The following is a 13,513-nucleotide window of genomic DNA, read 5'->3' as shown; positions in this document are numbered from 1 at the left end:
TTGTAGGAAAAACTAGAAACAGAGGACACAATCTCAGACTAAAGGAATGATCCTTTAAAACAGAGATGAGGAGGAATTTCTTCAGCCAGAGGGTCGTGAATCTATGTAACTCTTTGCCGCAGAAGGCTGTGGAGGCCAAATCACAGAGTGTCTTTATTAATAAGGGGATATGGGATTATGGGGAGAAGGCAGGAGAATGGGGATGAGAAAATATTAGCCATGATTGAATGGTGGAGCAGACTCGATGGGCCGAGTTGCCTAACTCTGCTCCTATGTCTTATGGTTTGGTAGGTGCTGTCTAAGGAGCCTTGGTGAGTTCCAGCAGTGCATCCTGCAGATGGTGCACAGTGTGTGTTAGTGGAGGGAATGTTTGTGGATGGGGTGCCAATCAAGGAGACTAAATACAGACTGGGTGATGGCTTTGCAGAATACCTTCGCTCAGTCCACGATCTTCCTGTTGCTTGTCATATCAACTCACCATCTTGCTCTCATGCCCACATGTAAATCCTTGGCCTGCTGCAATGTACCAGTGAACCCCACGCGAACTGGAGGAACTGTACCTCATCTTCCAATTAGGCACTGTATAGTCTTCTGGACTTGACAAGAGCTGAACAGCTTCAGGCTGTGAACTCTCTCTTCCATTTTGAGTCCCATTTTTAACACAATTGTACGTCAAATGCAATCTCCCTCCCCCACAGGGCTATCTGTCACTTGTTTCCCTACCTCCCCCGGCCGGTCCATCTGTCACTTGTTCTTAAGTTTTGCTTTCACAGAGCACTAACCCTTGTTCTGCTATAATTATATATTCCATCTTACCTTTATGCCACCATCAATACCTTCTTTAGTCTTTAACACTTTCTTGTGCTCATTACATCTTCGTCAAATTTCTCCCGCGCTCCCACCTAGCCCTGACCCATTTTGCTCAAGCCCCTCAAACAGTATAAAATCCATCACATTTCACTTTAGCTCTGAAGAGTCATATGGACTCCAGATTTGCTGAGTTTTTCCAGATTTTTCTGTTTTTATGCTAACCAAGGGGACTGCTTTGCGTTGGATGGTGTCAAGCTCCTCGAGTGTTGTTGGAATTGTCCTCATCTAAGCAAGGGGAGTATATTCCATCACACTCCTGGCTTGTGCCTTGTAGATTGTGGACAGGCTTTGGGGAGTCAGGAGGCGTGTTACTTGCCACAGGATTCCCGAATGCTGATCTGCTTTTGTAGTCACAGTATGTGTATCGTTAGTCCAGTTCAATTTCTGGTCAATGGTAACTCACAGGAAGTTCACAGCAGTAATTATGAAGTTAGTACAACCTTAAAATCCAGTTGCGCCTCATTCAAAAGGTCCAACTTTTTCAAGAATATTTACAGTGGAACTGAATGTCAGAGTGAACATTTTTGTAAATTCATAGATTGGAAGGGAGATAACAATCTGGGGAGTAATCACTCCAGTGCACCCTATGGAAAAGCATAGTCACGGTCAGAAATTTCTGAATTTATGCATTATTCTATACCACCTGACTCCCAAAGTTACTGTCCATTTTAACAGCATAATTATGTCCCATAGCAAAATACAGGTATTTCATACTTCTAATCAACAAAAAAGTTCCTCTTGACTTTCTGCACCTTTATGACTACAGAACGTTAGTCCTGCAAATTGTTTCTTTAATTTTTCCAATAAAGGAGCAATTTAGCGTGGCCAATCCACCTACCCTGCACATCATAGATTATCATAGAATCTACAGTGCAGGAGGCCATTCGGCCCATCGAGTCTGCACCGGCTCCCGGAAAGAGCACCCTACACAAGGTCAACACCTCCGCCTTATCCCCATAACCCAGTAACCCCCACCCAATACTAAGGGCAATTTTGGACACGAAGGGCAATTTATCACGGCCAATCCACCTAACCTGCATAACTTTGGACTGTGGGAGGAAACCGGAGCACCCGGAGGAAACTCACGCACACACGAGGAGGATGTGCAGACTCTGCACAGACAGTGACCCAAGCTAGAATCGAACTTGGGACCCTGGAACTATGAAGCAATTGTGCTATCCACAATGCTACCGTGCTGCCCACATCTTTGGATTGTGGGGGTGAGACCCATGCAGACATGGGGACAATGTGCAAACTCTACACGACAGTGACCTGCCTGGATCCAGAATCAAACCCGGGTCCTCGGCACTGAGACAGCAGTGCTAACTATTGCAGCACCATGCTGCCCTCGTCTACGGATTGAGGGTCAAACATGAACAGAGCTCACACCAATATCCTGGCAAGCAGGTTAAATAATAGGGAAAGCAAAAGAAAATAGTATTAATTCAAGAAAATATTAGAGAGCTAGAAAGAGACTGTTGAGTCAAAGACAGAGGTTTTTTTTTTCCTTCATTCTTTCATGGGATGAAAGCATTGCTGGCAAGGTTAGCATCTGTTGTCCATTCCTAATTGCCCTTGAACCTAGTGCCTTGCAAGGCCATGACAGAGGGAAACTAAGAATCAGCCACATTGTTGTGCGTCTGGAGTCACATGTAGGCCAGACCAGGTAAGGATGACAGATTTCCTTCACTAAACTGACATTAATGAACTGCATGGGTTTTTATGACAATAGATGATAGTTCATAGTCATCATTACGGAGATTAGTTTTCAATTCCAACTACATTAATAGAATTAAAATTCCCACCAGTTACAATGGGTGTATTTGAACCCACGTCCTCAGAGTCTTACCCTGGGACTACTAGTCCATTACCACCATGCCACTGTCTCCCCCTTTTGTTGGAAAATGAAAATAATAGATGAGCTTGGATAGGAGACGGTGGCAAACAATGCCAAAGATCTCTAGATGATGAAGGTATTGGGAGAGTAGGATGAAGCAGAAAAAGTGGACACATGACAGATGTCAATGTGATAGCAGAAGGAAGAATCTTGCTGAATATGAAAGGTGCAGAAAAGTGAAAGGAAATAAGATGGGCAAAGAGACAGTACAAGGATAGTTTGGTGGCTAATATCAAAAGGAATTCCAAAGGCCTTCGGTAGGCTTATTGACAGCAAACGGGATGACAGAGGAGTAGTACAGCTGATATAATAATTATTATATGTAGTCTTTATTAGTGTCACAAGTAGGCTTACATTAACATTGCAATGAAGTTACTATGAAAATCCCCCACTCGCCACACTATGGCACCTGTTCAGGTAATTCAGAATGTCCAATTCATCTAACAAGCACATCTGTAGGGACTTGTGGGAGGAAACCGGTAGCATAGCGGTTAGCACTGTTGCTTCACAGGTTCGATTGCCGGCTTGGGTCACTGTCTGTGCAGACCAGAAGGCATGGTTGAGATAATAAACAACACTTTGCTCATTTGGGAAAAAGGATTTTTCCAAAACTGTGATAAACGAGAATATTGTTGGGATCCTGGATTACATAAAACTAGATACCAGAAAGGCTAGCAGTACTTAAAAGTGGAGACGTCACCCGTTTAGATGGGGCGTATTCTCGGTTGCTCAGGGAATTAAGGGTTGAAACTGCAATGGGGTTGACCACAATCCCCCAATATACGTCAGATACTTGGGTGATGCCAAAGGACTGGAAGGTATTAAATGTTACATCTTTTTCCAATAAAGGCAGATTACAGGTCAGTTAGTTTAATATGGATGACAAAGAAGCTTTTGAAACAATAATGTGGGTGAAAATTGCAGCAGTTAAGGGACAGTAAAAAAAGAGATGCGGCGAATGTGTTTTTCAGACTGGAGGGAGACATATAATAGAGTTCCCCAGTGTTCAATACCAAAACCAATGCTATTTTTGATCTACGTTAATAACCTGGAATTCAGGGGTACAGGGCATAATTTCAAAATTTGCAGATGACATGAAACTGGATGCATAGTAAATGTGAGGAAGACAGCAATAAACTTCAAGAGGATGCATGAAGGCTGGTGAAATGGGTGGGACATATGAAAGCAATTTATCAGAGTTAAATGAGGTGACACATTTTTGTTAGAAAAATGAAAAGACAGTACAAGCTAAATAGTAAAATTTTGAAGAGATGGAAGGAGACACACACCTCTGGATACCTATATGCAAATCTTTGAAGATAGCAGGGCAGGGGTTCACAAAGTAGTTTATAGGATTATGAATGCCTCGTAGAGGCATAAGGTATAAAAACCAAGAAGTTATGTTAAACATAAATAAAACACTAGTATGGAGCCAGCCAGAGTAGGCTGCCCAATTTTGGACACCGCACTTTAGGAAGGACATAAAGGTTTTGGAGATGGGTACTAAAATGGATGAGGTATGGCAGTTACATACGCTGGTGAAGCTGGGGTTGTTCTACTTAGAGCAGTGAAGGTTAAGAGCAGATTTGATAACCTGTTTCAGATTTTGTTTTTAGAAGAGTTTAGATTTTGTAACTGAGACAAACTGTTTCCAATGGATTAGAGATTGATAAACTGCCTGATAGAGGGGGAATGCAAATTCCAAAGTGGCCTTCAAAAGAGACAATATACATTGAAGCATAAAAATACGGCAGGAGTACAAGGAAGGAGCAGGGGAGTAGGATTAACTGGATTGCACTTCAAGAGAGCAGGTGCAGACTTGATGGGCTGAATGGCTTCCATTAATGCAGTACCATCTCTATTTTTTCTGTGATAGTTATGTAATTCAGTGATAGTTCCATAGCAACAGGAGTAGGCCATCAGCTCCAAGTCTTCTTCACCATTCAATAAGACCATAGCTAATCTGTATGCCCTGTACTGGTGGAGATGACAGTGGTAACGTCACTGGGCTAGTAATCCAGAGGTCGAGGCTAATGCTCTGGGGTAGCTGGTGGAATTTAAATTCAATTAATAAATCTGGAATACAAAGCTCGGCGCAATAATTGTGACCATGACAACTATCATTGATTGTTATTAAATCTGGTTCAATAATCTCCTTTAGCGAAGGAAATCTGTCATCCTTACCTGGTTTGGCCTACATGTGACTCCAGGATAGCAATGTGGATAAATCTCAATTCCCTTTGAAATGGTCTAGCAAGCCACTTTGTTCAAGGGCCATTAGGAATTAGCAACAAATGCTGACCTTGTCAATGCACTCACGTCCCATGAAAAGAGAAAAATATTAATTTTACCTACAATTTGCTGGTCTGAAATATTGTATTCTAAACTTGTTACACCAAATTTGCCGCCTTTTGTACCATACAGGTCTTGTTCATATAGAACAGTTGATTGAGTATGATCATTATATCTTTCATAAAACAGTGCAGGAGGAGGCAATTGGCCCATCAAGTCTGCACGGAGCATTTAAACGACCACCCTACCCACGCTATCCCTGTAACCTCACTTAACCGTTGGACACTTAGGGGTAATTTAGCATGGTAAATCCACCTAACCTGCACATCTTTGGACTGTGGGAGGAAACCAGAGCACCTGGTGGGGGGAGAATGTGCAAACTCTACACAGACAGTCACCCGAGGTCAGAATCGAACACAGGTCCCTGGCACTGTGAGGCAGCGGTGTTAATCACTGTGCCACCGTGCCACTCCCAAATCGTTAAATAAGTATTCTCTGATGTTAATTTCAGAGATGCTTTTAATCAGATCCATATATATATGCCAAGTACAAACCTGTTATAACGATCAGTTGTCAATAGTGCACTTTGCAGGTCCTTGACCGAATTGTACAGGTGATTTACTCAGTGCACGAATGACCTTTATTTGCAGATAAATAACTTATTTAATTTCCACGAGCATCGCATTTCTCAAATTGGTGGTAACAACCAAATTAATTTCTAATAGCTTGAGCTCTATTTAGACACAAAATACTTTAAAGTTTAATCTTAAATTTCAATGTAATTAATGCTCCTTAAAATGCGTGCCATTACCCACCTTCATTAGTGGTTTCCACACTGTATGATCCTGAAAACTTGTCCGGAGTTGCTGTACAGATCTGGACAGACTATGCAAACATCTATGAATGGAAATCAGAAAAATATGCACATCTTTCAAAAACCATATAGCCTTAAACAAATGTGGATGGAGTGTTTGATCACCCGTTAACAATGTAAGAATAAGTAGTAATCAAACATTCAAGATCAGTGATTGCACAGGTTAAATAAATCCAATCCCCATCAATATCTGAAGTAATAAATCAAGGAAATATTAGTCTATAATCTGCATCAAGAAATCTGATATATTCAAGACAGTAACAGAGGATGGAGAACTGAACAGCTATTTTCAATTTCACATTAAAGAAGCAAGAGAGTTGAAGAAAAGCTAAAGGTTTGAGCAGGGTAAGTACTTTGAGAAATTAAAAACAAAAACTGTATGGGAATGAAATCACTAGATCTTGATGGATATGCATATTAAACTTAGAAGGCAAATAAACTGGGAATGCATTCATTAAAACACACTGCATTTAGGGAAAATACAATAGAACTAAAGGCATCAAATGTTACACCCCTTTATTTAACAAGGATGGTGAGAAACCAAGTACCAACAAATCACTAAGATAAATTTTTGTAGTAGGGAGATTTTAAGAATACATTATGGACAGAGTAAAAGGTCTCTTCAAACATACTTTTGTAGAGGTGGACCATGTCAATCAACCTATCAGAGCTTCTTGTCATAGACATTGAGGTGATGCTTGGGAGAGCATGAGGTGGTGTAGTCATAAATTTAAAATTCCACACGTAGCTAGCTAAAATTGAGGAACATGGAATTTAGTGGGAAACAGGTGATGACGGGACACAACAGCAAAGTGGTTAGCACTGTTGCTTCACAACGTCAGGGACAAAACTGCGATTCCTGGATTGGGTCACTGTCTGTGTGCAGTCTGCACATTCTCCCCGTGTCTGTGTGGGTTTCCTCCGGATGCTCCAGTTTCCTCCTACAAGTCCCGAAACACGTGCTGTTAGGCGAATTGGACATTTTGAATTTTCTGTCAGTGTACCCGAACAGATGCCGTAGTGTGGCGACTAGGGAATTTTCACAGTAACTTCATTGCAAAGTTAATGTAAGCCTACTCATGACACTAAAGATTATTATTAGGTAGAGGTAGACAATTAAGATAAATGGGATAGCTATAATGATTGCTATTACCCCACCCCAGGTTATATGTTCTCAGTTTTTCATAGCATCATAGAACTTATAGTGCAGAAGGAGGCCATTCGGCCCATCGAGTGTGCACCAGCCCTTGGGAAGAGCACCCTACCCAAGTCCACACCTCCACCCTATTCCCGTAACCCCACCAAACTTTCTTTGGACACAAAGGGCAATTTAGCATAGCCTATCCACCTAACCAGCTCATCTTTGGACTGTGGGAGGAAACCGGAACACCCGGAGGAAACCCACACAGGCACGGGGAGAACGTGCAGACTCTGCACAGTGACTGAAGCCGGGAATCAAACCTGGGACCCTAGAGCTGTGAAGCAACTGTGCTAACCACTGTGCTACCGTGCAGCCCCACGTACATGCCCCATCACATGTATTATCTAGATTTGGGAACAGAAGGAAATAAATCCAAGTCAACCGATGATCCCAAGATAGCAAATACTGCAACAAAGACAGTATAAGATTATGAAAGGGCATAAATAGATTACGCGAATGTGTAAATGCAATTCAGGAAAGAGTGAATGGTACATTTGGACTAAATGGCAGGTCGTCTAGCTTTAATGGGAAATTCTGGATACAGATGTTTTTGGGGTTTAGGTATATAAATCACCAAACTTTAGCCTTCAAGTACAAATAGCAATCAAAAGACTCATGGGTCACAGGCTTTAACACAAGAGGTAGAGAATATAAAAGTATTACTTCAATTATGCAAAATGCCTATTATACATCAAATGGACAGTTTTACCTTAGAAATAATTTGTTTACTCAGGGAAAATCTAAACTATTCACCACAAAAAATACCTGGGGGGTTGAGCTTTGATGAGATTTTGTAAGCTTTGGATATATGTCCAACAGATAAGTCTAAATGATGACCCCGACTAAGCTGATTCAAATAATGATTACAATTAATGGAGAATCTAGAAATGGGGACTATCTTCCTCAAATTCTAGGAATGATTTCGCTTCAGATGGCCATAAAGAAAGTCAACTGACATTCTTAAAAAAGAAATAGACTGCTCATTAAAAGTCTATATTAAGGAAAATGGAGAAAAGGCAGGGTTTAAAGAGTTACCAAGGCTAACAGAAAGATGGCATTTCAGAAATAATGGCTGAATCGCCTCCATCTGTGCCAACATTTCAAAAACAACGATTAACCATTAAAAATTGAACTGCACAAATGATAAGTCCCAAAAACCAAGCTACCTTTACAGTGTCCAAAAGTTTAAATAAACTTCATCCAATTGATCAATTTTGCAAGAACAACTTCCTGACATCAGTAGAAAATCTGTCATGACTAATTTGAAATTTTTCCTCCTTGTCCCACTATCAAAATTCAATTACGATTTCTACACCATTAAAAACTTGAGGTTTTCCCAAAATTGTCTCCCAAGATCAAACAACTGAATTTTTTTTGTTCTCTTCTCATTACTCAGTCCTTTATGTTTGGGATCGGCCTCTACTGGCTTAGATCAGTCTCATAACCAAGGGTTTCTCCAGTCAAGCTGACATACATCCATTTAATGCAAGACTACAACTCAAAACAACCTTGTAGACAAGGTGCATGCCACCTATACAATTTACACCTTACACAAAATCAATACCAAAGTGGAATTTGCCGAACTAGTTATACTCTTTAAATGCATCTTAGAATAATTTACTAATTCAATTATCCACAGATCAATAGGATTATTAGATTACATTTTTTAAAATATATGTTTCAACCAGCTAAAAGCTTCACCCCCAGGAACAAGAATTTGAAAGCATAATCACAAAACTATCAGGCTAACGTTTACTTGAAGTAGTTACCTGATGCAGTCATTCTTTCTCAGAACTAGAATTTACTTTATCTCTCATGCAACTGATCACTTAAAATTGATAGCGTATTTATGTTATACTAGAGTAGAATTTTTCAAAGTGTGCCAGGCCCTCAAAGAATACTTCCAAATTATTGAAAGGAAGTGCTTAAACTTCAAGTTCATGATTAATCTTACCATAGCCAGCTAGCAAATTTGGGCTCTTTCATTCTATATTTTATTAATAAGAATCTTTATTAGTGTCACAAGTAGGCTTACATTAACACTGCAATGAAGTTACTGTGAATCAACAGTGCTAACCACTGTGCTACCGTGCCACCCTACTATTATCCCCGCAAAGTGCTTCAGGAGTATTTACCAAGCTGATTATAGATTCAGTGACTGCTAAGTCAATTCAATACTAATCACTACATTTGTTTTGGAACTATCAAATTATATTTCAGACTGGAAAGTTCAGGAGTCCATCCATACCTGACAGCAGCTAACCGCACCTTGATACTAGACTCAGCTAAGCCCGTCACAATTCGATCCATCATATTTTCAGTCTCAATAATCTATAACGAAAAGTTAACAGTTGCGTAAGTAACTAACAGGGTTTGCGATGTCACAAATTTACTTGAAGCATAATTAAATCTAGCCTTTGTACTTAACAAGACATATTTTAGCTGGGGCTCAGAAAGAAATGGGCAAAATGATTCAAATAGTTTTCACAACTTCACAATTTTTAAAAAACATACTACAATATCAAGATTAGTAGAAACTCATATGGGCTTGAAAGACTATTAGATGATAAGCAATCAGTACCAACCCATTAATCACACATTGGGCTTTCATTGGTCTATATTTTCTAATATCTGGCACCACCAATCTAAGGTCAACCATCATAGAACATAGAACAGTACAGCACAGAACAGGCCCTTCAGCCCTCGATGTTGTGCCGAGCAATGATCACCCTACTCAAACCCACGTATCCACTCTATAACCCGTAACCCAAACAACCCCCCCTTAACCTTACTTTTTAGGACACTGTGGGCAATTTAGCATGGCCAATCCACCTAACCCGCACATCTTTGGACTGTGGGAGGAAACCGGAGCACCCGGAGGAAACCCACGCACACACAGGGAGGACGTGCAGACTCCGCACAGACAGCGACCCAGCCGGGAACCGAACCTGGGACCCTGGAGCTGTGAAGCATTTATGCTAACCACCATGCTACCGTGCTGCCCCCCAAAGAGGAATCTCAAAGCATAACAGCTTGAAAGCAGACAAAAGACCATCCATGCAGCAATTGTTCCTGAAATGAAAGGTGCTTGTAGGAAGTTCCCATGCAGTGGCAATTGTTCATCTCCTGGATTTGGTAACTCAGCCAATTTTTTTTTTTTAAAATATAAATTTACAGTACCCAATTATATTTTCCAATTAAGGGGCAATTTAGTGTGGCCAATCCACCAACCCTGCACATCTTTGCATTGTGGAGCTGAGACCCACGCAGACATAGGGAAAATGTGCAAACTCTATACGGACAGTGACCCAGGGCCAGGATCGATCCCGGGTCCTCAGTGCCGTGAGGCAGCAGTGCCAACGATCGCACTACCGTGCCACCCTTGGTAACTCAGCCAATCTAAGAAATGTAGATCAAACATATCGACTTGATTAGCATTGTCTGTATTCTGAACCCTTCCAAACACAGCAAACGATTAAATTTTCATAGGCTATTTTTTAAATGATGCCAAACGTTGGCCACTAAGTGACAAATTAGAAATAAATAATCCTTAAATTTGGTTAATTGGATTTCCCTGTATCAACATCTTTATTTACAGGATGAAAATAAGTTATTTTAACCTACCTCATCTGTTCTAATATCTCTTCTGGGCCTCAATGACAAATTTTGTTTGAAAATGCTCTTGTAGCATTTTACTTCATTAAAGGTGCTTTTCAAACTGGTAGCAGTTGTAAAGGCAAAACGCAATCAAGTCCTAGCTGTTAAAACCAACCCCTTAAGATCAGGCCTTCTGTTAGGCCTTTCCTCATGAAATCCTTCTTAACACACTGCTCTTCAAGATGATATTATATTTAGAAGTTTTACCTGGCAACGTGTAGCCTCCCAATCAGGGTTGCCATTTCCAAGGTAGGCCATCGCCCAAAAGTCTGAGAGACTTGCATCCAGCCTCGGCCTCAAACACCCTTCTTATGGAAATCAACTTTCAAAAGCAATTTTTCTAAAACACCTCTTTTGCTCTACACCTACCACCCGCCCATTTCCACATCAACACATGCAAAACTGTAGCATTTTCTTTATTTGTTATTAGAATGCAGGCGGCATTAGCAGGGGTGTCTTTATTGCCCCTTGAGGGCCTTAAGTGACACATACACAGAGGACAGGAGTCACTTTTAGACCAGATCAGGTAGCGATAAGAAGCCCCTTTCCCCTGAAGGAATTTAGTACAGGAGGCGGCCATTCGGCCCATCGCATCTGCACCAAACCTTGGAAAGAGCACCCCACTTAACCCCACACCTCCACCCTATCCCCATAACTCAGTAACCCCACCTAATCTTTCAGACACTAAGGAGCAATTTAGCATGGCCAATCCACCTAACTTGCACATCTTTGGACTGAGGGAGGAAACCGGAGCACCCGGAGGAAACCCATGCAGACACAGGGAGAAAGTGCAAACTCCACACAGTCACCCAAGGCCGGAATTGAACCCGGGCTCCTAGAGCTGTGAGGCAGCAGTGCTAACCACTGTGCCGCCCATGAGTGATCCGCTGAGCTTTTACATCAACTTGGCAGCTTTCACCGTCATATTTCCCCCTGATGCTAGCCCAGCAACCCATTCAATTCAATTTCACAAATTACCATTATGTCACAATCCCACGACCTCCGGGTCGCTAGCCCAGTACCATAACCACAAGGCTACTGTACCCTCTTAAGGAATCCCAAAGAAAGCAATGTCCTCTTCCATCGGAGTTTTTTTTTTTTTAAATTGGCACTCCATGTGCCAGCAATTTTAAAAATAAAAATAAGTGTACTGAGTTGAATTCTAATGCATTTGTTCCGTAGTTAAAATTTTAGGTCAAACAGGTGTATTCATTTCAAATCTTGGCCAGTACGTGGGAGGTTACTAAAAGCATTACAGCCTGTTGTTAGATGGAACACACTTGACTTTAAACCTGATCCTCACAGGGGACATGTTATCAAAATGTTGTTATAAACTGGTATATGCAGGAGGAAAATAACTGCGGCACAATCACTAAATAGACATTACTGCACGTCTGTTATTCAATTTACATATTTTTTTGTCCTGGAGGGGAAACAGCATTTTAGCAAAGCAGTATAGCTCCTGTTCCCACAAACCATCCTGATGGCAAATTTTTAGCACTGTAAGCAGTCATAAGTTCTCACATTAAATCAAATTTTGTACAGCAATAAAAATGCAAATTCCACTTTTCACCATTTACAAATTGGTTAAAATCTTGCAATACAAAGTTGGATTTTGGTATTATACTTTTGTTCAAGAGCTTAGCTAGTCCTGAAAATCCCTTAAAAATAATAAAAGGAAAAGTAACCAGTCTCTCAACTCAACTAGTATAATCTATTGAAAATTATTTTTCGTTAAATAAAAACATCTCACGCACATGGGTACAGTTTTGAAAACTCATACTCCTGAGATTGTCTCTGGAAATATATATTTGTATTGACTGTGAAATTTAAATTTATGTCAAAAATGAAAATGAAACAAATCCCATTTCAATTTGTATTTTTAATTCTTAGTAAACCTTTCCACCTAAAGAATTTCTTGGCTGTAGGTTACTTGTTTAAAATTCCCAACTTCACAATTAGTGAATTCTTTTGTGACATTGTGCCATTGAAACCAGCACCACATACCAATGCTGTTATTATGACACACATAGCTCTGAATTGTAGTTGGAATGAAGTGGTCACACAGGTTATCATTTTAAATAAATCCCAAGTGCAAAAACCTTTGGCTGCGGTGAGATTTGTCAGAATTATTACAGACAGAAATGTGGTAAATACCCAACAGGTCTGTCAGAAACCATAAAGAGAAAAGATATGCCAACGTTTCCAGTCTATACCTGAAAAATTAAACTATCTTTTCAATTCAAATTCAATTTCACTTCCATACAGAAATTCATTTAAGTACTTTGCTCTTTCTCTCAAAAAATGACATATAAATGAAGAACAGTAAATGAAAGAAAACTGTCCAATGAGAGATTTAACTTTGATTAAACACATATTAAACTAAGTCAGTGAGTCACATCCTAAGTGCATGTCCTTGTTCATACATCAAACTCCGGTTAATTCTTAGAGAATTCTTAGACAAAAAAATTCAGGAACCAATTTGTCCTGCATCTGAAGGATTGCAGACGTTTCCCTGAGCGTATCCAACAGCAATACTGAGGCAAGGTGATTCTTATTGTTCACTGGACTTTACTTCCACCAAAATTCTGAGAGAGCAGATTTAATTAAGGACGTTCTGCTCTCCAAATACACTCTTTCAAATGCCACAGACCTGCTGTGTATTTATAATTTCCTCTGTTTTATTTCAGATTTCCAGCAGTTACAAATTTCTATTTTTATC

The 13,513-nt window shown here is 40.3% G+C and overlaps 1 protein-coding gene across 8 annotated transcripts in view; it reads right to left on the bottom strand.

The window, feature by feature from the left end:
- Nucleotides 1-13,513, bottom strand: part of armc8 (armadillo repeat containing 8) — a 112,217-nt gene that overhangs the window by 44,567 nt on the left and 54,137 nt on the right. For all 8 annotated transcript variants that reach the window (XM_038789031.1, XM_038789029.1, XM_038789027.1 and 5 more), the window contains 2 exons: nucleotides 9,383-9,465; nucleotides 5,875-5,956 (listed from right to left, as the gene is read on the bottom strand). In XM_038789031.1, the coding sequence (XP_038644959.1) occupies nucleotides 5,875-5,956; nucleotides 9,383-9,465 (165 nt within the window). The remainder of the gene's footprint in view (nucleotides 1-5,874; nucleotides 5,957-9,382; nucleotides 9,466-13,513) is intronic.

Source organism: Scyliorhinus canicula, chromosome 2 (assembly GCF_902713615.1).
Source record: "Scyliorhinus canicula chromosome 2, sScyCan1.1, whole genome shotgun sequence".
NCBI lineage: Eukaryota > Metazoa > Chordata > Chondrichthyes > Carcharhiniformes > Scyliorhinidae > Scyliorhinus > Scyliorhinus canicula.
The sequence above is the reverse complement of the archived record's forward strand: the minus strand, read 5'-3'. Positions and strand labels throughout refer to the sequence as shown.